We start from the raw sequence: 25,413 nt of genomic DNA on the forward strand, positions 1-25,413 counted from the left end.
TCCTGGTCCCCTGGATGAACCACGAACAGCTCGCTCTTCCCCATGTTGAGCTTGTACCCCAAGAAATCCCCGAATTCCCTGAGGATCCTCATTACCTCCGGCATTCCCCCCACCGGGTCCGCCACATATAGCAGCAAGTCGTCCTCATAGAGCGACACCCTACGCTCCTCCCCAGCCCGCACCAACCCCCTCCAGTTCCTCGACTCCCTCAGTGCCATAGCCAGGGGTTCAATCGCCAGTGCGAAGAGCAGGGGGGACAGGGGACAGGGTCCCTCGGTGCAACCGAAAGTACTCAGGCCTCCTCCTGTTCGTGGCCACACTCGCCATCGGGACCTCATACAACAACCTAACCCACCTGATAAACCCCTCCCCAAACCCAAACCCCTTCAGCACCTCCCACAGGTACCCCCACTCTACCCTATCGAAGGCTTTCTCAGCGTCCATGGTCACCACTATCGCCACCTCCCCCTCCCTCATGATAATGTACAGAAGCCTCCGCACATTCGCGTTCAACTGCCTCCCCTTCACGAACCCCGTCTGGTCTTCGTGGATGACCTGCGGCACACAATCCTCAATCCTCGTGGCTAAGACCTTCGCCGCACCTTGGCATCTACGTTTAGCAATGAAATCGGCCTGTAAGACCCACACTGCAGGGGATCCTTGTCCCGCTTCAGGATCAAGGAGATCAGTGCCCGGGACATCGTCGGGGGCAAAGCCCCCCCCTCCCTTGCCTCATTGAAGGTCCTAACTAGCAACGGGCCCAACAGGTCCAATTTTTAGAGAATTCGACCGGGAAACCGTCCGGCCCCGGTGCCTTCCCCGCCTGCATGCTCCCTATCCCTTTGGTCAGCTCCTCCAGCCCAATCGGGGCCTCCAATCCCGCCACCAGTCTCTCCTCCACCTTCGGAAACCTCAATTGGTCCAGAAAGCAGCCCATCCCTCCTTCCTCCAGTGGGGGCTTGGACCGATACAATTCCTCATAAAAGTCCCTGAAGCCCCCATTGATGCCAACCCCACTCCGCACCACACTCCCTCCCCTGTCCTTAACTCCCCCGATCTCCCTAGCTGCGTCCCGCTTCCGAAGCTGATGCGCCAGCATCCGGCTTGCCTTTTCCCCATACTCATAAATCGCCTCCTGGGCCTTCCTCCACTGCACCTCCGCCTTCCTGGTGGTCACCAGGTCGAATCCGGCCTGGAGGCTGCGCCTCTTCCTCAACAGTCCTTCCTCAGGCACCTCCACATACCTCCTGTCTACCCTCACCATCTCCCCCACCAGCCTCTCCCTCTGCTCCCTCCTCTCCTTGTGGGCCCTAATGGAGATCAGCTCTCCCCTAACCACCGCCTTCAGCGCCTCCCATACCATCCCCACTCGGACCTCCCCGTTATCGTTGGCCTCCATGTACCTCTCTATGCTTCCTCGGACCCGCTCACTCACCTCCTCGTCCGCCAACAGCCCCACCTTCAAGCGCCACAACGGGTGCTGGTCCCTCTCCTCCCCCAGCTCTAAGTCCACCCAATGCGGGTCGTGATCCGAAATGGTTATCGCCAAGTACTCGGTATCCTCTACTCTCGCTATCAGCGCCCTGCTCAAAATAAAAAAGTTGATCCGGGAATAAGCCTTATGGACATGTGAGAAGAATGAAAATTCCCTAGTTCCCGGCCTTGCAAATCTCCAAAGGTCCACCCCTCCCATCTGGTCCATAAACCCCCTCAGCACCTGAGCCGCCGCCAGCTTCCTACCCGTCCTAGACCTGGAGCGATCCAGTGCCGGATCCAACACTGTGTTAAAGTCTCCCCCCATCACCAGGCCCCCCACTTCCAAGTCTGGGATTCGACACAACATGCGCCGCATAAAACCCGCATTGTCCCAGTTCGTGGCATACACATTGACCAGTACCACCTTCTCTCCCTGCAGCTTACCACTTACCATTACGTACCTACCGCCATTGTCTGCCACAATGCTCGACACCTCGAACGACACCTTCTTTCCCACCAAGATCGCCACCCCTCGATTTTTGGCATCCAGCCCTGAATGAAACACCTGACCTACCCACCCTTTCCTCAATCTTACCTGGTCTGCCACCTTCAGGTGTCTCTCCTGGAGCATGACCACATCCGCCTACAGCCCCTTCAGGTGCGCGAACACGCGGGTCCGCTTGACCGGCCCGTTCAGTCCCCGTACATTCCAGGTTATCAGCCGGATCAGGGGGCTACCCGCCCCCTCCCCCGCCGACTAGACATAACCCCTCCTCGGCCAGCCACGCGCCCGCACCCCACGCCCGGCCCATTCCCCACGGCGGCAGAGCCCCGACTCGACCCCCCCCCCACTCGCTCCAGCTCCCCCTTGACCATAGCAGCAGCAACTCGACCCCCCCCCCCCCCCCCGGCTAGGACCCATCCAAGCTGCTTTACTCCCCCCATTGCACTTCCGCAAGTCAGCTGACTCCTGCTGACCCCGGCCACTCCCGCCTCTCCTTCGCCTCCTCCCATTGTGTGACACACCCTTCTCTTCCATACCCCATCCGCAGGCTCTCCACCTCCCCCTTCCATCCCAAGCGCGGGAAACAACCCTCGCTTCCCTGCCCCGGCCCCGCCCCCTCCAGCCTTCAGCGTGGGAAAAAGCCCGCGCTTTCCACCTACCCGGCCCCACCACCTCTGACGCAGCTCCTTTTACAGGCCCAGTCCCCTCATCCCCGACTCGGGCCTTCCCCTCCCCCGGGGGGCCCCATCTCACTGCCGGCCATCCACCCATTCCATTTGCTTACCCCCCTCCAAGAGCCCCCCCCCGACCAATCCAACCAAAACAGTACCCAACCCACCCTAACCACCCTCACCGAACCAGAAAGAAAAAAACAAGAGCAAAGAACCCCCCCTCAAAAAGTAACATATCAACCGCAATCCCCAAACGCCCGTCCCGACCTTCAATCTGTGTCCAACTTCTCGGCCTGAACAAAGGCCCACGCCTCCTCCGGAGACTCAAAATAATGGTGCCGGTCCTTGTAGGTGACCCACAGTCGCGTCGGCTGCAACATGCCAAACTTCACCCCCTTCCTGTGCAGCACCGCCTTAGCTCGATTGTACCCGGCCCGCCTCTTCGCCACCTCCGCACTCCAGTCCTGGTATATTCGAACCTCCACATTCTCCCACCTGCTGCTCCTCTCTTTCTTGGCCCATCTGAGCACACACTCCCGATCAGCGAACCGATGAAACTGCACCAGCACTGCCCACGGAGGCACGTTAGCCTTGGACCTCCTCGCCAACACTCTATGGGCCCCTTCCAGCTTCAGGGGCCCCTGGAAGGACCCCGCTCCCATCAGCAAGTTCAACATGGTGACCACATGGGCCCCCACGTCCGGCCCCTCCAATCCCTTCGGGGGGCCCTGAATCTGCAAGTTCTTCCGCCTCGACCAATTCTCCATCTCCTCGAACTGCTCCTGCCATTTCTTGTGGAGCGCCTCGTGCGCCTCCACCTTTACCGCCAGGCCTAAGATCTCGTCCTTGTTGTCGGAGGTCTTTGGTCGGGCCTAGCGGATCGCCACCCCCCTGGGCCGTCTGTCTCTCCAGCAGCTTATTGATAGAAGCCTTCATCGGCTCAAGCAGGTCCGCTTTAATCTCCCTGAAGCAGTGCTGGATGACCTCCTGTTGCTCCTGCGCCCACTGCATCCACGCTGCCTGGTCCCCGCCCGCCGCCATTTTGTTCTTCTTCCATCGCACCTTCTTCGGGTCTACCACCATTTTTTAGTCGCCCCATCCTGGTAAAAGCCATATACTGTCGATGAACTATTGTACTCTCCTTCCCACAGCGGGAAACGTCGAAAAAATGCCGTTGGGGGCCCTGAAAAGAGCCCAAGAGTCCGTTTGTTGCGGGAGCTGCCGAATGTGCGGCTTAGCTCCGCATAGCCGCAACCGGAAGTCCAAACAAATTTATTAAGTAACGATATAACTAATAAATGAGTTTGACACTCTGCTGAACTAACTCTAGAAATAAAGTAATGGGATATAACTATATAAGCTGTATCTGAACTACACGTGGTGTATAGGCCGTGATCTAACTATACTATATGAAATGAAATGAAAATCGCTTGTCACAAGGAGGCTTCAAATGAAGTTACTGTGAAAAGCCCCTAGTTGCCACATTCCGGCGCCTGTTCGGGGAGGCTGGTACTACTGCTACCTAGCTACTCCTGTGTGGAAAGAGCCAATAAGCCTTTGGGAGCTCAGTTATATAGTGGATCTTTTAATGCCCTCAAGTGGTAGTGTTACAGCTAAGTGTTGTGATTAACCCTTTAGTTACATGTCTGTCTACATATCATTACAGCCGTTTTGCCAATTCAGCTCCAATGTCCTGGTATATTCTGTTTATACCAGAACTGTTTAGCACAGGACTAAGTCGCTGGCTTTGAAAGGCCAGCAGCACGGTTCAATTCCCGTACCAGCCTCCCCGAACAGGTGCCGGAATGTGGCGACTAGGGGCTTTTCACAGTAACTTCATTTGAAGCCTACTTGTGACAATAAGCGATTTTTTTTTTTTATAAATGTTTTATTGAAAATTTTTTCCCAAACAACAATTTTTCCCCTCTTACAAAGCAAACGCAACAATAACAATACAGAAATTTTAAACAATACACAAGTAACAAAACCCCTTTATCTTTGACCTAAACTAAACCCCCCCTCCCCCCCCCCCCCCCCCCCCCTCCCCCTGGGTTGCTGCTGCTGGTCATCTGTCTTCCCTCTAACGTTCCCCTAGGTAGTCGAGAAATGGCTGCCACCGCCTGGTGAACCCTTGAGTCGATCCTCTCAGGGCAAACTTTATCTGCTCCAGTTTAATGAACCCCGCCATATCATTTACCCAGGCCTCCAGTCCGGGGGGTTTCGCCTCCTTCCACATGAGTAGGATCCTGCGCCGGGCTACTAGGGACGCAAAGGCCACAACGTCGGCCTCTTTCGCCTCCTGCACTCCCGGCTCTTCCGCAACTCCAAATAGAGCTAACCCCCAGCCTGGTTTGACCCGGGCCTTCACCACCCGCGAAATCACTCCCGTCACTCCCTTCCAATACCCTTCCAGTGCCGGGCATGCCCAAAACATATGTGCGTGCTTTGCCGGGCTCCCGCCACACCTCCCACATTTGTCCTCCACTCCAAAGAACCTGCTCAATCTTGCTCCCGTTATGTGTGCTCTATGTAGCACCTTAAATTGAATCAGGCTAAGCCTGGCGCATGAGGAAGAGGAATTTACCCTGCTTAGGGCATCAGCCCACATACCCTCCTCTATCTCCTCCCCTAGTTCTTCTTCCCACTTTCCTTTTAGTTCGCCCACCGACTCCTCCCCCTCTTCCCTCATCTCTCGGTAAATCTCTGACACCTTGCCCTCTCCGACCCACACCCCTGAAAGCACCCTGTCCTGTATCCCCTGTGTCGGGAGCAATGGAAATTCCCTCACCTGTTGTCTAGTAAATGCCCTCACCTGCATATATCTCAAGAAATTTCCCCGGGGCAGCTTATACTTTTCCTCCAATGCTCCCAAGCTCGCAAAAGTCCCATCTATAAATAAATCTCCCACCCTCCTAATTCCCAACTGGAACCAGCTCTGAAATCCTCCATCCATTCTTCCTGGGGCGAACCTATGGTTGTTCCTGATTGGGGACCCCACCAGGGCTCCCCGCACCCCTCTCTGTCGCCTCCACTGTCCCCAGATATTCAATGTTGCCGCCACCACCGGGTTCGTGGTAAACTTTTTAGGTGAGATCGGTAGCGGCGCCGTCACCAGCGCCTCTAAACTCGTCCCTTTACAGGACTTTCTCTCCAGTCTTTCCCACGCCGCTCCCTCACCCTCCATCATCCATTTACGTATCATTGCCACATTGGCGGCCCAATAGTAATCGCCCAAGTTCGGTAGTGCCAATCCTCCTCTGTCCCTACTACGCTGAAGGAACCCCCTCCTTACTCTCGGAACTTTCCCTGCCCACACGAAGCTCGTGATGCTCCTGTCTATTTTATTAAAAAAGGTCTTAGTGATTAGTATAGGGAGACATTGAAATACAAATAAGAACCTCGGGAGGACCATCATCTTAATTGCTTGCACCCTGCCCGCCAGCGATAGAGGCTGCATGTCCCACCTCTTGAAGTCCTCCTCCATTTGTTCTACCAACCGTGTCAGATTAAGTCTGTGCAAGGTTCCCCAGCTCCTAGCGATCTGAATCCCCAGGTATCGGAAGTTTCTTTCCACTTTCCTTAGAGGCAAGCCTTCTATCTCTCTACTCTGGTCCCCTGGATGTATCACAAATAATTCACTCTTTCCCATGTTTAGCCTATACCCCGAGAAATCCCCGAACCCCCTCAAAATTCGCATAACCTCTATCATTCCCCCCGCTGGGTCCGACACGTATAACAATAGGTCATCCGCATATAACGAGACTCGGTGTTCTTCTCCCCCTCTAATCACCCCTCTCCATTTCCTGGAGTCTCTCAACGCCATGGCCAGAGGTTCAATTGCCAACGCGAACAACAATGGAGACAGCGGGCATCCCTGTCTTGTTCCCCTATATAGTCGGAAATACTCCGATCTATGTCGACCTGTAACTACGCTTGCCGTTGGAGCCCCATAAAGAAGTCTAACCCAGCTAATAAACCCGTTCCCAAACCCAAACCTCCTTAACACTTCCCATAAATACTCCCACTCCACCCTATCAAATGCCTTCTCTGCGTCCATTGCCGCCACTATCTCTGCCTCCCCCTCCACTGGGGGCATCATTATCACCCCTAATAGTCGTCGCACGTTAACATTCAGTTGTCTCCCTTTTACGAACCCTGTCTGATCTTCGTGCACCACCCCCGGGACACAGTCCTCTATCCTCGATGCCAGCACCTTTGCCAACAATTTGGCGTCCACGTTCAACAATGAAATGGGTCTATAGGACCCGCACTGCAACGGATCTTTATCCCTCTTCAAAATTAACGATATCGTCGCCTCCGACATCGTCGGGGGTAGAGTCCCCCCTTTCCTGGCCTCATTGAACGTCCTCACCATCAACGGGGCCAACAAGTCCACATATTTTCTGTAATACTCCACCGGGAACCCGTCTGGTCCTGGGGCCTTCCCTGCTTGCATGCTTCCCAGTCCCTTAATAACCTCGTCCACCCCAATCGGTGCCCCCAGGCCTACCACCCCCCGCTCCTCCACTTTCGGGAACCTCAATTGGTCCAGGAACTGCCGCATCCCCTCCTCTCCCTCTGGGGGTTGAGACCTATACAGTTCCTCATAGAAGGTCTTGAACACCTCATTTATCTTTCCTGCCCTTCGCACCGTGTCTCCCCTTTCGTCTCTAATTCCTCCTATTTCCCTCGCTGCTGCCCTCTTTCGCAATTGATGAGCCAACAGGCGACTCGCCTTTTCCCCATATTCATACCTCCTCCCCTGTGCCTTCCTCCACAATACCTCCGCCTTTCTGGTGGTCAGAAGGTCAAATTCCGTCTGGAGTCGTCTCCTCTCCCTGTACAATTCCTCCTCCGGGGTCTCTGCAAATTCCCTATCCACCCTTAAAATCTCCCCCAGTAATCTTTCCCTTTCCTTGGCCTCTGTTTTCCTTTTGTGGGCCCCAATGGAGATCAGCTCTCCTCTGACCACCGCTTTTAGTGCTTCCCATACCACTCCCACAGGGACCTCGCCGTCGTCATTGACCTCCAGGTATCTCTCAATACACCCCCGCACTCTTGCACACACTCCCTCATCCGCCATCAGTCCCACATCTAATCGCCAGAGTGTTCTCTGCTCCCTTTCCTCTCCTAATTCCAGGTCCACCCAATGTGGGGCATGATCCGAAACCGCTATGGCTGAGTACTCAGCTTCTTCCACCCTAGAGATCAACGACCTTCCCAAAACAAAAAAATCTATCCGGGAGTACACTTTATGGACATGGGAGAAGAAGGAATACTCCCTAGCCCTAGGTCTAAGAAATCGCCATGGATCCACTCCCCCCATTTGGTCCATAAACCCCTTAAGTACCTTGGCCGCTGCCGGCCTTCTTCCGGTCCTTGAGCTGGATCTATCTAGCCCCGGGTCCAGCACCGTATTAAAGTCCCCTCCTAAAATCAAGTTTCCTACCTCCAGGTCCGGTATACGCCCCAGCATCCGTCTCATAAATCCCGCATCGTCCCAGTTTGGGGCATACACGTTAACCAACACGACCTCCATTCCCTCCAGCCTGCCACTCACCATTACATATCTACCTCCGCTATCTGCTACGATGTTCTTTGCTTCAAATGCGACCTGTTTCCCCACCAAAATGGCCACCCCTCTATTCTTTGCGTCCAGTCCTGAGTGGAACACCTGTCCCACCCATCCTTTCCTTAGCCTAACTTGGTCCGCCACCTTTAGGTGCGTCTCTTGGAGCATAACCACGTCTGCCCTTAGTCCTTTCAAATGCGCGAGCACTCGGGCCCTTTTTATCGGTCCGTTCAGGCCTCTCACGTTCCACGTGATCAGCCTCACTAGGGGGCTACCTGCCCCCCTCCCGTGTAGACTAGCCATTACCTTCTCTAGGCCAGTCCCATATCCCGCCTCCGCGCTCCCGCTCGCTCCCCCAGCGTCGCACACCATCCCCGCCCACCCACTCTTTAGCCATTTCCTTTTGGATTTCCGCAGCAGCAACCCAGTTGTCCCCCCCCCCCTTCTCCCTCCCTCCTCCCCTCCCCGCTAGATCTCTTTCTAGCTTGATTGCTCCCCCCATATTACTTCCGTAAGTCAGCTGACTTCAACTGACCCCGGCTACTCCTGCTCACTCCTCGACCTCCCCATGTGGGGAACTCCCATCCGCCTTGCGCCTGTCTTCCCGCCTTATTCTTTCTGGTGCGGGAACATCCCTTTACCTGACCCGCCTCTTATGGCGCAGCTCCCTTTCCCCTCCCCCTCCCCTTCCCCATTTTCCAACTATGTCCCGTCTTTCCCCCCTCACCGGCGCCCACATTTCCCCAATGTCTCCCCCCTTCCCTGTTTACTTCTCAATTAACTTCCACCGTAACATTAACAATAACATTTCCTGCAGCATCAGTCCCTCAGTTCCGATCCAATTTCTCTTCTTTGATGAAGGTCCATGCTTCCTCCGCCGTCTCGAAATAATGGTGTCTCTCCTGATACGTGACCCATAGTCTTGCCGGCTGCAGCATCCCGAACTTCACCTTCCTTTTATGCAACACCTCTTTGGCTCGGTTGAAGCTCGCCCTCCTTCTCGCCACCTCCGCACTCCAATCCTGGTATACCCGTACCACTGCATTCTCCCATCTGCTACTCCGCACCTTTTTAGCCCATCTCAGGACCTCTTCTCTATCCTTAAGGCGGTAAAATCGCACGATTATCGCCCTGGGTGGTTCTCCCGCTTTTGGTCTTCTCGCCGGAATCCGATTTGCCCACTCCACCTCCAAGGGGCCCGTGGGGGCCTCAGCACCCATCAGTGAGCTCAGCATCGTACTTGCGTACGCTCCACAGTCCACTCCTTCCACACCCTCAGGGAGACCCAGTATCCGAAGGTTCTTCCTTCGCGCTCCATTTTCTAGGGCTTCGATCCTTTCAGTACACTTTTTATGAAGTGCCTCGTGCGTCTGTGTCTTAACCGCCAGGCCCAGGATCTCGTCCTCAATATCTGTCACCTTCTGCTCCACCACACGGAGCTCTGTCTCCTGGGTCTTTAATGTCTCCTTGAGCCCCTCAATTGCCTGTAGCAACGGGGTCAGCACCTCCCTCTTCAGCAGCTCCACGCACCGTCTCACAATTTCATGCTCAGGCCCCCATGTCGCCTGCGCTTTCTCCGCCGCCATCTTGTACTTCTCTCTTTCTGACCCTTTGGTCGACGATTCCTCGCGCTGCAGCCGCCGCCGCCGGTTTTTTCCTCCTTCGTTTGGGGGGGACTCCCTTCTCACACGCCCCACACCGGGTTGCGTCGTCGAAAAATTCCCCGTTGAGGCTCTTAAAAGAGCCCGAAGGTCCGTCGGAGCTGGAGCCGCCGAAGCGTGCGGCTAGCTAGGCATCACCGCAACCGGAAGTCCCTTCAGTGGCCTTGATGAGGTCTTTTCACAGTTGTTCCCTCTGCTGCTAGAATTCACCTTTGATACAGGCCCTCAGGTCAGCTTGCAGCTTTAAGCTTGCCCTTCCCCCGCCTGCATGCTGGAAGAGGCCCTGTTTATCCTGTAGTTGCAGCCAAATCTTTCACTGTTTCTGCGTGTGTCTGGCAACCAAGAGACATACCCTTCCTGGGGGACACTGTCGGGGGAATATTGCCGCCTTCTTCACACACCGGGAAATGTCAAACAAATGCCGTGGGGGCCCTGTAAAAGAGCCCAAAAGTCCGTTCCAAGCAGGAGCTGCCGAATATGCGACCTAGCTCTGCATAGCCGCACCCGGAAGTCGACAATAAGCGATTTTCATTTCATTTCATTTCATATTCGGACCTTGTTCCCTCCCATTCGCAGTTCCGCTTTTCCCTGGCCCACTGCAGGATCTTATATTTTTCCACAAACTTGTGGAGTCTCACGATCACCGCCCGCAGCAGCGCCCCCGTTCTTGCCTTCTGCCTCAGAGACCTGTCCACGCTCTAGCCACTTCAGGGGCCTTGTCCAGACCCCTCCGCCACCAGCCTTGCCAGCATCCTCGAGACGTACCTCATGGCACTCGTGCCTTCCACTCCTTCAGGCAGGCCGACAATGCGCGGGTTCTGGCTTCTCCACCTTCTCTCTTGCTCTTCCACCTTTGCTCTCAGCGTCTTGAAAAGGTCTCCTAGAAGCCCCACCTCCGCCTCCAATGCCACCACCCGATTGCTGTGGTCTGACATCACCCTCTCCATCTCTCGGATCTGCGACCCCTGTGCCTCCAGACACTTTTCAACCCTTTCCATTGAGCCCTTCAGGGATGCCAATGCCCCCTCAATGGCCTTCGATGTGTCCTCCTGCACCTCTATCCTTTGTTGATGGAACTCTTCCCTGATGAAAGCAATCAGCTATTCCATATGGGCCTTTCAACCTGCACTGACTCTTCCCCCTCTGCCATCTTTCCAATAGCTGCTGCATCACAGGTCTCTTCCAACTCCTTGGCCAGGTCTCTCACCTTTTTCTGCCGGGTTTGGTAACCAACCGAAATGCCACACCCGGGGGGGAAACTTCCCCAACCTTCAGCTACACTTTTCCTTCAAAGTTACTCCCATTTTCGGGTAAAAAGAGCTCTTTTTCATGCCTTCAAGCAGGAGCTGCCCTGCGTGCAGCCACTCACACCCATGGCCGCTACTGGAAGTCACGGTAAACAAACATTTCTTAAATATTAATGAAGCAAGTGTCAGTGATTTTTAGAGGGTTGCCTTTTAGTAAAAATGAAATTTGAACGAATTAGCATGGCTTATGCATTGTTGACTATGTGTGACAGACACACAAGCAAGATGCAAACTTTTCAATTATATAGATAAAATGTGTTGGCTAATCTAATTGAGATTCAACTGCAGAGGTTTACATTATTCCACATTCTGTTGCTTGAGACCTTACATTATGTACTCTTTTAAAAAAAATATATATTTATTAAAGTTTTTTAACACAATTTTTCTCCCTTATAAACAATAACCCCCCCCCGTAACAAAAAAAAAACGAGAAATCGCGCAGAGCAAGATATATACATGGCAAAATAATATATTTACACAGCTTTGTACACTGGCCCTCACCCGTACGTGCCAGTTTCCCCAACCCTTCATGTTATCTCTTGCTCATCCACCCTCCCAGGCAGTCCTTCATTTCCCCCCACCCCAGGACGCCTCCTCCAACCCCCAGGACGTCCCCTCCACCCCCCAGGACGTCCCCTCCATTCCCCCCCCCCCCTCCGCCAAGGTTGCTGCTGCTGCTGACCGACCTTCCTCTAACGCTCCGCGAGATAGTCTAGGAACGGTTGCCACCGCCTGTAGAACCCCTGCGCAGACCCTCTCAAGGCGAACTTAATCCTCTCCAACTTTATGAACCCAGCCATATCATTTATCCAGGCCTCCAGGCTGGGGGGCTTCGCCTCCTTCCACAATAGCAAGATCCTTCGCCGGGCTACTAGGGGCGCAAAGGCCAGAATGCCGGTCTCTTTCGCCTCCTGCACTCCCAATTCGTCCACTACTCCAAATATTGCTAGCCCCCAGCTTGGCTTGACCCGGACTTTCACCACCTGAGATATTGCTCCCGCCACTCCTCTCCAGAACCCCTCCAGTACCGGGCATGACCAAAACATATGGACACGGTTCGCCGGGCTCCCTGAGCACCTTCCACATCTGTCCTCCACCCCAAAGAACCTACTCAACCTCGCCCCCGTCAAGTGCGCTCTGTGGACCACCTTAAATTGTATCAGGCTGAGCCTGGCACACGAGGAGGAGGAATTAACCCTACCTAGGGCATCAGCCCACAGACCTTCCTCGATCTCCTCCCCCAGCTCCTCCTCCCATTTACCCTTCAACTCTTCTACCAGCGCTTCCCCCTCTTCTTTCAACTCCTGGTGTATTTCCGACACCTTTCCCTCCCCGACCCATACACTCGAGATCACCCTATCTTGAACTTCTTGTGCCGGGAGCAACGGGAATTCCCTCACCTGTTGCCTCACAAAAGCCCTCACCTGCATATATCTAAAGGCATTTTTCGGGGGTAACTCGAATTTCTCCTCCAGTGCCCCTAGGCTCGCAAACGTCCCGTCGATGAACAGGTCCCCCATTCTTCCAATTCCCGCCCGATGCCAGCTCTGGAACCCCCCGTCCATCTTCCCCGGGACAAACCGGTGGTTACCCCTGATCGGGGACCACACCGATGCTCCCATTGCACCCCGGTGCCATCTCCACTGGCCCCAGATCCTTAGCGTTGCCGACACCACCGGGCTCGTGGTATACTTTGTCGGCGAGAGCGGCAGCGGTGCCGTCACCAACGCCCCCAGGCTCGTTCCTCTACAGGACGCCATCTCCATCCTCTTCCATGCCGCCCACTCTCCCTCCATAACCCACTTGCGGATCATCACCACATTTGCTGCCCAGTAGTAGCTCCCCAGGTTTGGCAGCGCCAACCCTCATCGGTCCCTACTGCGTTCCAGGAACCCTCTCCTTACTCTCGGGGTCTTATTCGCCCACACAAACCCCATAATACTCCTGCCTACTCTCTTAAAAAAGGCCTTAGTGATCACGATGGGAAGGCACTGAAACACAAGCAGAAACCTCGGAAGGACCACCATTTTGACCGACTGCACTCTACCCGCCAGCGAGAGCGGTAATATGTCCCATCTTTTGAAATCCTCCGACATTTGCTCCACCAACCTCGTCAGATTCAGTTTATGTAGGGTCCCCCAACTCCTGGCTATCTGGATCCCCAGATACCGAAAGCTCCCCTCCGCCCTCCTCAGCGGTAGGTCCCCTATCCCTCTTTCTTGGTCCCCTGCCTGTAATACAAAGAGCTCACTCTTCCCTACATTGAGCTTATAGCCCCAAAACTCCCCAAACTCCCTTAGAGTCTGCATGACCTCCACCATCCCCTCCATTGGATCCGCCACGTACAGCAACAGGTCATCCGCATATAGCAACACCCGATGCTCTTCTCCCCCTCGGACCAACCCCCTCCATTTACTAGACTCCCTCAATGACATGGCCAATGGTTTGAACGCCAATGCGAACAACAGGGGGGACAGGGGGCACCCCTGCCTCGTCCCTCGGTACAGTCGAAAGTACTCCGACCTCCGCCGGTTCGTCACTACACTCGCCATCGGGGCTCTGTAAAGGAGCTTAACCCAATTGATAAACCCTACCCCGAACCCAAACCTACGCAGCACCTCCCAGAGGTACTCCCACTCTACTCGGTCAAAGGCCTTCTCCTCGTCCATAGCTGCCACTATCTCCGCCTCTCCCTCCTCCGATGGCAACATTATCACGTTTAAGAGCCGCCGCACATTGGTGTTTAGTTGCCTGCCCTTTACAAATCCCGTCTGGTCCTCGTGGATTACCCCTGGGACACAGTCCACGATCCTCGTGGCCAGCACTTTTGCCAGCAACTTTGCATCCACATTGAGGAGCGAGATCGGCCTGTACGATCCACATTGCAGTGGGTCCTTGTCCCGCTTTAGGATCAAAGAAATTGTCGCTTCCGACATTGTCGGGGGCAGGGTCCCCTCCTCTCTTGCCTCATTAAAGGTCCTCACCAGTAGCGGGGCCAACAGGTCTGCGTACTTCCTGTAGAACTCCACCGGGAATCCATCCGGTCCCGGGGCCTTCCCCGCCTGCATGCTCCCCAAACCCTTGCTCAGCTCCTCCAACCCAATTGGTGCCCCCAAACCAGCCACCTCTTGCTCCTCCACCCTCGGGAATCTCAGCTGATCTAGGAATCTTCTCATCCCCTCTTCCCCCGCTGGGGGATGTGATCTGTACAGCTCTTCATAAAAGGCCTTAAATACCTTGTTTATTTTCGTCGCACTCCGAACTGTGGCTCCCCTTCCATCTTTGACTCCCCCTATTTCCCTTGCTGCCATCCTCTTACGGAGCTGGTGTGCCAGCATCCGACTAGCCTTTTCCCCATACTCGTACGTCGCCCCCTGCGCTTTCCTCCACTGTGCCTCCGCCTTCCCTGTGGTCAACAGGTCAAACTCCGTCTGGAGCCGTCGTCTTTCCCCAAGTAATCTTTCCGCCGGGGCCTCTGCGTATCTCCTCTCCACTCTCAAAATCTCCCCCACTAACCTCTCCCTTTCCATACCCTCTGTCTTCTCCCTATGAGCTCTAATGGAGATTAGCTCTCCCCTGATCACCGCCTTCAACGCCTCCCATACCACCCCCACCCGCACCTCCCCGTTGGCCTCCAAGTACCTTTTGATACACCCCTTCACCTTCCCACACACCACCTCGTCCGCCAGCAGTCCCACATCCAACCGCCACAACGGGCGTTGGTCCCTCTCCTCTCCCAGCTCCAGTTCCACCCAGTGCGGGGCATGGTCCGAAACGGCTATGGCCGAATACTCGGTCCCCTCCACCCTCGGGATGAGCGCCCTACCCAGAACAAAGAAATCTATCCGGGAGTAGGCTTTGTGTACATGGGAGAAGAAAGAAAATTCCCTGGCCTGCGGCCTTGCAAACCGCCATGGGTCCACTCCCCCCATTTGATCCATAAACCCCCTAAGTACCTTGGCCGCCGCCGGCCTCTTTCCAGTCCTTGATTTGGAGCAGTCCAGTGCTGGGTCCAGCACTGTATTGAAGTCCCCTCCCATTATCAGGCCTCCTTTCTCCAGGTCCGGAATGCGCCCCGACAGGCGCTTCAAGAATCCTGCATCATCCCAGTTCGGGGCGTATACGTTTACCAACACCACCCACGTCCCTTGTAGCCTACCGCTCACCATTACAAATCGCCCTCCATTGTCCGCTACAATAGTCTTGGCCTCAAATGACACCCGCTTTCCCACCAATATTGCCACCCCTCTATTCTTCCCGTCCAGTCCCGAGTGGAATACCTGTCCTACCCATCCCTTTCTTTGCCTGACCTGGTCTGTCACCTTCAGGTGTGTCTCTTGGAGCATGGCCACGTCCGCCTTCAGTCCCTTTAAGTGCACGAACACTCAAGCCCTCTTCACCGGCCCAATCAGGCCCCTCACATTCACGTTATCAGCCGGATTGGAGGGGCTCTCACCCCCCCGCCCCCCCGCCGACTAGCCAGCTCCTTTTTTGGGCCAGTCCCGTGTCCACGCCTCCCTCACCCTCCAGTCCCCCAGAGGGGGGACCCCCGTCCCGACCACCTCTTCTGTGTCCCATTCCCTTTCAGCCAGTGCAGCAGCAACCCTTTTTCCCCCCCCTTTCCCCCCTTCCCTCCCCCCGCTAGACCCCTGTCTAGCTTTTTTGCTCCCCCCATGCTACTCCCGTAAGTCAGCTGACGCCTGCTGACCCCGGCTTCCCCCGCCGTCCCATTGACCTCCCGTGTGGGAGTCTCCCAATCCATATGCATTCCTTCGTTCCCCTTCCCGCCTTTCTTCCCGCGAGCGGGAAAACACCCCGCGCTTTCCAAAGCCCGCTCCGCCCCCTCTGGCGCAGCTCCTGTCGCGGCCTTGTCTCTCTCCCCCAGCCCATGTAACATTTCCTGCGCGTGCTTGACCCCCTATATACAACAACCATCACACATCAAACCCCAAACATCCCCCCCACCCTCACAAACCCTCAGTTAGAGTCCAACTTTTCGGCTTGTACAAAGGTCCACGCCTCTTCAGGCGTTTCAAAGTAATTGTGTTGGCCCTTGTATGTGACCCACAGTCGCGCTGGCTGCAGCATTCCGAATTTCACTTCTTTCCGGTACAACGCCGCTTTGGCCCGGTTGAAACCCGCTCTCCGCTTTGCAACCTCCGTGCTCCAGTCCGGGTATATTCGGATCTCTGCATTGTCCCACTTACTGCTCCGCTCCTTCTTGGCCCATCTCAGGACCCACTCTCTGTCCGTGAACCGGTGGAACCTCACCACCATCGCCCTTGGCGGCTCATTTGCCTGGGGCTTCTTCGCCAGCACCCGATGTGCCCCGTCCAACTCCAGCGGCCTCGAAGGGGCCTTCGTGCCCATCATCGCCTCAAGCATGTGTATGCCCCTGCATCAGCCCCCTCCAGTCCCTCAGGGAGACCCAGGATTCGCAGATTCTTTCTCCTCGACCTGTTCTCCAGGTCTTCGAGTCTTGTGTACCTCTTGTGTAGCGCCTCGTTCTGCTCCAATCTCACCGCCAGGCCTACGAGCTCGTCCTCGTTCTGACTGACTCTTTTCTGTACCTCCTGGATCTTAGCTTTGTGGGCCTTCTGGGTGATCCCGAGTCCTTCAATTGCCAAAAGCATAGGCACCAACATCTCCTTGCGCATCTCCTCGCGCTGCTCCTCGAAGCAGCGCTTGATGAACTCCTGCAGCTCCCCTTTGTCCCTGGCCGCCGCCATTTTGTTTTCTTTCCCTCGCTTCTCCCGTTGCTCCAGTGCCGCTCCTTTGGACGTTACACTTCTGGTCCGTTTCATAGAAGTTGGAGGGGGACCTCTCTCTTCCCTTCCCCACGGGTTGCGTCAAAAAAAAAAAAAGTTCTGTTGGGGCTCCACTAACGAGCCCGAAAGTCCGTGGTAGCGGTAGCTGCCGAATCATGCGGCTTAGCTCCGCATAGCCGCAACCGGAAGTCGAGAGGGAATCCTTTTGGCAGTGTTCGTTTCACCAGTCTGCCCCAAAAAGTCTATGGAAACTCCTGAAAAAGGTCTGAGAGTCGGTTCCAGACGGGAGCTGCCGAATGCGCGACCTACTCCTCCATGGCCGCCACCGGAAGCCTCATCCCCGCTTCTTCAATGGCCTTGGTAGATCTTTTCACAGTTGTTCCCTCTGCTGCTAGAATTCACCTTTGATAGAGGCCCTCAAGTCAGATTGCAGCTTTAAGCTTGCCCTTCCCCCGCCTGCATGCTGGAAGAGGCTTTTGTCTATTCCTGCAGCTCAAGCCAAATCTTTTACTGTTTCTGCCGGGTCTGGTAACCAAAGGACATAACATTCCTGGGGGACACTGTCAGGGGAATGTTGCAGTCTTCTTCCCACACCGGGAAATGTCAAACAAATGCCGTGGGGGCCCTGTAAAAGAGCCCAAAAGTCCGTTCCAAGCGGGAGCTACCGAATATGCGACCTAGCTCTGCATAGCCGCACCCGGAAGTCACATTATGTACTCTTTAATGAGTTGATGTGACTTTTCTCTCTGCCACAGTTGCTCTGTAACTGGCTAAGGTTCAATAACTTTCTGATATTTCAGCTGTCTACTGAGAAAGTTCCCCAACTTTGCACCATACATGACTGAACTCAGAACTGTCTTGTGGGGAATCCAGAGCAAAAACCACCGCACTCAGACACTTCCCACATTTACTTTTAATCAATAATTCAAAGATGCATCGGATCATTGTATTCTATTATCGAAGTGTAAATTTTTTTTATTTCTTGCTAGCTGTTCAAATTGAAAATACAGTGTTTCCTATCACTCCATTTTTTAAATTAGTGAAGAATATCCAATCATATACCTGTTCTTTTATTTATTTCATACTTACATTAAATTATTGTGCACAATTGAGCATTCAATTTTGGGGCTCTTTTTAAACAACCTTGGTTCAATGGGTTGCATATTAAGTATCAAATGTCCTCATAATAGATGTATACACCTCAACACGATTCCAGTAGATGGCACACTTGACCACAATATTCATTCATGCCAGTTACAGGGAACAAAATAATAATTCCAGCTGTCAGGGACCAAATAACACCATTTGAGCTTTCAAAATCTGAATCTTCTTCAAAACAATGCTTGCAAATTTCTGCTAGGGGATTGAAACACAGAATGGAACAATTGTCCAGAAGATTAGCCAGCCAAAGTAAATCAAAATGATTTGATTTTGTAACAACTCTACTTGTACCAAAAAGGTTAAACCAAGATGCCATTATGGTATATTGACTTTCTCAACTCACCAGTGATTTAAAAGCTCCTGGCATAAACTCCCATGTCATTTTCCAGGGGCCTGGATTCGAGTCCCGGCTTGTGTCACTGTCTCTGAGGAGTCTGCGCGTTCTCCCCGTGTCTGCGCGGGTTACTTCCGGGTGCTCCAGTTTCCTCCCACAGTCCAAAGATGTGGTTAGGTGGATTAGCCATTGTAAATTGCCCTTACTGTCCAAAAAGGTTAGGTGGGGTTACTGGGTTAGGGGAATAGGGTGGAGGTGTGGGCTTATATCAGGTGCTCTTTCCAAGGGCCATTGCAGACGGGATGGGCCGAGTGACTGTAAATTCTATGAATCTGTGACCATGGCGCTGTGAAGCAACAGTGCTAACCACTGTGCTACCTTGCCGCCCATAATAAGCATAATAGGGACATGCTAGAAACATTCATATTTAATAGAATAAGCTGCAGGCATATCCTGATCATCAGACACAATTCTAGTTCCACATTTTGGCATTTCACCATTTAACTTAAGCTATTTCTGTGCTTTATACTTGCAAGTGATTGACTGAAACTTAAGAAAATAGAGACAGGCCAAGCAACAATTTGGGATTCAGGAACAGGTAGTAAATGCAAGGTGAAGACACAGAGACAATCAAATCAATAAGAATTTTGTGACATTAGAGTCTTTTTCCTGCTGCTTTTTCCCCAACTGGAAGTTTACAGGTAAAAATGTCATTAATGTCCTAAGAAGCCCATAGAAACAGGGTGCAAAGCAGATTTACTACAATGGTTTTCGGGATCAGGAACTTCAGTTATGTGCAGAGACTAGAGAAGAGGGCGGCAGGTTGCATAGTGGTTCGCACTGTTGGCTCACACAGCCAGGATCTGGGTTCGATTCATTGGCTTGGGTCACTGTATGTGCGGAGTCTGCACTTTCTCCCTGTTTCTGTGTGGGTTTCCGCCGGGTGTCCCGGTTTCCTCCCACAAGTCTCAAAAGACTTGCTGTTAGGTGGATTGGCTATTCTGAATTCTCCCTCAGTGTACCCAGACAGGCGCCGGAATGTGGCAACTAGGGGATTTTCACAGTAACTTCATTGCAGTGTTAATGTAAGCCGACATGTGACACTAATAAAGATTATAATTATTAAATAATGAAGTGACTTTTGCAAGTTTCAAATTCAAAGGTACCTGCATCTTTTCTTTTCAAAGTTTAATGCCAGCAGTGGCTATGAATTCTGCCATGGTAATTGTGCCTGTATACCTGCCACATCCAATGTGTTTTTAGTAGATTTTCCTATTGCCCTGACTGTGAAGGTTCACAATCTGTCCACTGGGCATCTCTGCAATTCGTGGTCTCAAATATCTCTGGTATCCATCTTACTACAGGTAAGCTTTTGGAAAAAATACGCTTCAATTCAACATTATGGTCACCAAAGCCATAGACTTTAGAAACACAACTCCCACGCCCTGGTTCCGTTGTTTGCCCAGTTATTCTCAGAGGGATAAAGCAGATTGTTTGATATCCAGTATCCTCACTGACCCTTAGCGGAGGTTTAGACACCTTTTTTTTGCAACACATCAGTGACTTTTCTCCAGCTTTACAACATTCCTATCTCAGACCCTTTCTCACTAAAAATCCTTACGAATACCTGTGTCACCTCCAGACTATTGACTCCCGCCATATGTTAAGCCCTTACGCCCCTCATCACTGTTCTCACCGACCTGGTGGTCCCTGCCCACCAATGCATCAAATTTAAAATCCATGTCCTGAACGTTGGATCCTTCCTTTGTCTTGCCTCCCCCCATTTGCTGCTCACAACCCCCCCCGTCAGTAGGGTTGGTCTCGCACACTGGACTAAATAGCTGGCTTTTAAAGCAGACCAAGGAAGGCCAGCAGCACGGTTCAATCCCCATACCAGCCTCCCCGAACAGGCGCCGGAATGTGGCGACTAGGGGTTTTTCACACTAACTTCCTTTGAAGCCTACTTGTGACAATATGTGATTTTCATTTTTCAATTCTGCACACCCTCCTCAAGCCATGTACCCTCCCATTCCTCTGACTCCAGAATCTTGTACATTCCCTTACTTCTATCCCAGCATTGATAATGGAGTCTTTGGTTACCTCTAACCGGGACTCCATCCTAATTTCCTTCACCTTTTCACTTCTCCTCCAGAAAATTTCATATAGCCCATCTTGTCCATCGAGATTTTGGTTACTCCCATTTAATTTCTCCTTTCTTGACTCTATCTGGGGCTACTCTAGCTCAGTTGGCTGGACTGCTGGTTCATGATGTACAGTGAAGCCAACAGCGCCCATGCCAGCTGTGGTTATTCATGAAAAGCTCTGCCTCACCTTGCCCCCTCACCTGAAGTGAGGTGATCCTCAGGTTAAATCATCAGCAGTCAGCTCCCCGTTAAAGGAGAAAGCAAGCTATCTGGGACCATGGTGACTTTACTTGACACTGCATCTGTTTTCAGTATGCTTGCTGTAAATTACTTTTGAGTTTTGTTATGTTGAAGGTGTCATATAAATAGAATTTACAGTTGTTATGGCCTTGATACACATCCGATGATAAGTAAGGTGCGACTGAACTGGTGAAGAAGCGATTCTGAAAAAGGCTTCTCACGTGATAAGTTAGTTTCACAACCAATATCAATCTTTGTGCTGTTAATGGAGCATTGAAAAAGCAAATAAATGTTGCAATAAAAAAACGGAACGGTTTCTGCCTGCCTGTGACAGCTTAGTGGGTTGGTGCCCACGTACAAGCATATATACAGCTTTTGATATGCCCATTTTTCAATGTCTGATGCCAGGAAGTCACTTCTCTAATTTGCTCATTAGTGGGCACTTCAGTGTTTACAGATGATTGAACAGAACAGATGGATGGGTCCTGGCATTTGCATTAAAAACACAGTTTCTGATAATAATGGGCCACTTGCTAAACGTGTTCACAATCTGATTAACTTTTCTTACAATAATGGTAATAGCAGTGAGTTGGACAGATTTACAATGAACAAAGCACGTAACACAATGTCAGTGCATCCAGTGGCTATACTGGGATGCTAACTGCTTGAACATGTACAGATCAGTAACAAAACAATATTTTATATTCTCTGGCCACTGTGCATAGTTCACTTAAAATATGAAAAAGTTTGAGTTGGACCGGCATTCTTCCGCAACATAATTTTTTTCTACATTTTACAACATAAAATTTAGGTAAGAAGTTTTATTTTTCGAAAATCTGGAAATGGAGTATTGTTTTATAACAGTTCCGAATTCACAGGTAAACACATACTTGGTGTGGTGGTGGCTCGTGTGAAGCATAAACACTGGTAGACCTGGTGGTCCAAGCGGCCAGTTCCCATGCTATAAATTCTTTGTATTACAAGGTGGTTGAACTATTTTCAGTCAAAGTCAAAGCAAAAAAGCCTCAAAAATTTGACTCTGGCATTTGTTAAGACACACAAAGATGGGGAAATTACTCATGTGTACTTACAGGCAAGTTATCCGCTTTTCACATCCTATTGGACACTTTAGCAATATATAAAACTGGCGATATTAGTTTTACTTCTTGACACAGTGGAATTGGTTAAGCGGCTACAGCCCAATTCCTTCAGCTTCCAGTCAAGTACTTTGAATCAACTGACTACAGTCACATTTTACAAATGGAAATCCTAACTTTATCAAATAATGCAATCATTAGATTTTTATCCTTACTCTAGCTGTGCGGCAAAACAGTTGGCTCTCTACCCCAGCCTCTCCATAAAAGTATTGTTCAGTCAGTTATTATTCCAGTAAAACAATAAAATAATTTATTGGGATCTTTAGAGGAAAACATAATCAGTATCTTAGTGTATGTAGCAGAAGTATCAGCGTCTTTGATGTCTTGTAAACAAGAGAAGTTATTCATTAAGATGAAAGGAACTTGGCATTTGACTCTTATCTTCTACACAATAGCATGTCCAGAAGCTCAAAGGGAAGTTCTGTGGATGGATATGTTCTGGAAATACATAAAAGGTGATTGTTCAAAGTGTCTAATTCTAACCTGATTGTGGCTCTGACATGTGGAGGAAATTGTGAACTGATTAAGAACCATAAAGAGCCAACATTAACCGGAGCTAAATACTTATGATATTTTAATAGGGTTACAAATTGGCACTTGCTAACCATGAGATTTACTGTAACTATTGTTGTGCCATTTAGAACATTAAAAAAAACCAGAGAACACAAAGTATTGCATGATTGTCTTTCAAAATTAAGAACTTTACAATTTACATGTCTGTGTCCATGCAGCTTGTCCCAAAGTTTAAAAAAGAGCACACATTAACCATGCATGGCAACCTATGCATGGCAACCATCACCGAAGAACAAATTAACAAAGTTACACCTATTATAATATATAACGATTGCACATTAGATATTGTGGGACAAAAGTGTGTTGATTTGATCTTTTTAGAAAAGAGTTAATTTTGAGGGGATCTGATTGGTTTCATATTTATAAACAGAATTTATCAAACTAATCCAGGAAATGTGTTCAATGTGATGCTTCGGTTCAAATACTGTGGTCAGAGGTAATTAGGTGGAAGGCTTGCATCCAAAGAATAATAGACCTTAGAAATTAGTTTTGAAGAAAGTCATTGAACTAGTATGAACAGATTTCAGAAGAAAGCTGATATCTTTCTGGAGAGAAAACAGGCTGAGTAATATATGAGAAGCTGAAATCTAGCTCCAGAAAAGGAATTAGATTATTGGAAATAATTGCCACAGACTACAATATTTTGCAATTATCTACCACATGTCCAAACATAACACTGTTGCACTCACCTCCAAGACTTGGTCCCCAGCCCAGAGCCTGCTGTCTTTAGCAGCTGCACCCTCTTCATATACTTCATGAATAACTATTGCGTCCTGAAATAAATTCATAATTATCATTTAGCATTACCAGAATTTGTACACATCTGGAAGCTGCTTTCCTAATCAGTTTAGATAAATCCCAGTGGTATTCATTAAATGCTCAATTTGTTTCCTGAAGAAATAAAATAAGAAATAGCAGACATGTGTGACGAACCTTCGCTGATGTTAAATGCAAGGGTATCCCAAAACTCAGAAGGGTAACTTGGAAAACCGTTTCTTTGTGGTGTATATTTTCAATTTGGTATACTGTGACAAAAGATACACAAACCAGGGAGGAATAATCCAGGCGTTTTGTGATCAATTCATAAATAATATTTAGTAACTTACAAGAAAAAACACATGGCAAGAAGGACTATAATACACTACAACAGTACACCTAAAGATACTGATGGCTATAAACACAGTATTACATGAAGTTACACCTTTGTTCCCAACTACCTATGTTTCCTGAACTCCTGACGCTCCTTGATCCCAAACAACATCCAGTATTAGTAGAGACATGGTTTTAGGGAAATTAATGGGATTGAAGGCAGAGAAATATCCGGCGCCTGATAATCTTCATCCCAGAGTTCTTAAGGAAGTAGCCAGAGAAATAGTAGATACATTGGCAGTCATTTTCCAAAATTCTTTGGACTTTGGAATTGTTCCTACAGATTGGAGCATAATATAACTCCACTATTCAAAAAGGGAGGTTGAGAGAAAAAAGGGAACTTTGACCAATGAGCCTAATGTCGGGAGTAGGGAAGTTGCTAGAGTCCAAGGATTTCATAGCACAGCATTGGAAGGCAGTGGTATAATCAGACAAAGTCAGCATGGATTTATGAAAGGGAAATTGTGCTTGACAAATCTAATGGAATTCTTTAAAGATGGAATTAGTACAGTTGAACAGGGAGACATGGTGGATGTGGTTTATTTAGACTTTCAGAAGGTTTTCGACAAGGTCTCACATGGCAGATTATTTTGTAAAGTTAAAGTGCTTGGGATTGCAGGTAGTGTCTTGAGATGGTAAGAAAGCTGGTTAGCAGACAGGAAGCAAAAAATTGGAATAAATGGGTCATTTTCCGATTGCAGGCAGTGACTATTGTATACCACAGGGATCTGTGCCAGGACCCCAACTGTTCACATTATATATTAATGATTTTGATGAGGGAACTAAATGTAGTATTAGAAAATTTGCAGATGATACAAAGTTGGTTGGGATGGTGAATTGTAAGGAGGATGCAGAGATGCTTCAGCAGGATTTGGGCAGGCTGAGTGAGTGGGCATATGCATTATAATGTGGATGAATGGGAGGTTATCCACATTGGTAGCAAAAATAGGAAGGCAGATTATTATTTGAATGGGTGTAAATTGAGAAAGGTGGATACTCAGTGACACCTTGGTGTTCTTGTGCATCAGAAGTAAGTGTGCAGGTACAGCAGGCAGTAAAGAAGGCAAATGGTATGTTGGCCTTCATAGCAAGAAGATTTGAGTATAGGAATAGGGATGTTTTACTACAATTGTGTCGGGCATTGATGAGGCCACAGCTGGAGTATTGTGTGAAGTTTTGGTGTCCTTTTCTGAGGAAGGATGTTCTTGCTATGGCACGAGTACAATGGAGGTTTACCAGACTGATTCCTGGAATGGCGGGACTGTCATATGAGAAGAGACTAAGTTGTTTAGGATTATATTCATTGGGGTTTAGACGAGTGAGAGGGGATCTCAAAGACATTTATAAAATTCTAACAGGATTAGAAGGGTAGATTCAGAAAGAATGCTCCCAATGATGGGGGTGTCCAGAACTAGGGGTCATAGTTTGAGGATAAAGGGTAAACCTTTTAGGACTGAGGTGAGCAGAGATCAAGGGATATGGGAGGGGGTTGGTGGGGGAGGGGAGGCGGCATGAGGGTACTGAACTCGATAATCAGCCACAATCATAAAGAATGGAGGAGCAGGTACGAGGGGCCTCCTCGTACTTCTATTTTCTATGTATGTTTCTATGTATTATATAACCGTATGAGCTAGATTCAGCAGATAATTACCACGCAGAGGTTATTTGTCCATGCTTGTGAAAACAGTCTTCAGT

The 25,413-nt window shown here is 50.6% G+C and overlaps 1 protein-coding gene across 8 annotated transcripts in view; it reads right to left on the bottom strand.

Annotated features, from left to right (window-relative positions):
• The window catches only part of patj (PATJ crumbs cell polarity complex component), a 565,709-nt gene that overhangs the window by 98,917 nt on the left and 441,379 nt on the right, over nt 1-25,413 (bottom strand). For all 8 annotated transcript variants that reach the window (XM_072510952.1, XM_072510955.1, XM_072510950.1 and 5 more), the window contains one exon: nt 23,259-23,342. In XM_072510952.1, the coding sequence (XP_072367053.1) occupies nt 23,259-23,342 (84 nt within the window). The remainder of the gene's footprint in view (nt 1-23,258; nt 23,343-25,413) is intronic.

Source organism: Scyliorhinus torazame, chromosome 7 (genome assembly GCF_047496885.1).
Source record: "Scyliorhinus torazame isolate Kashiwa2021f chromosome 7, sScyTor2.1, whole genome shotgun sequence".
Taxonomy (NCBI): Eukaryota; Metazoa; Chordata; class Chondrichthyes; order Carcharhiniformes; family Scyliorhinidae; genus Scyliorhinus; species Scyliorhinus torazame.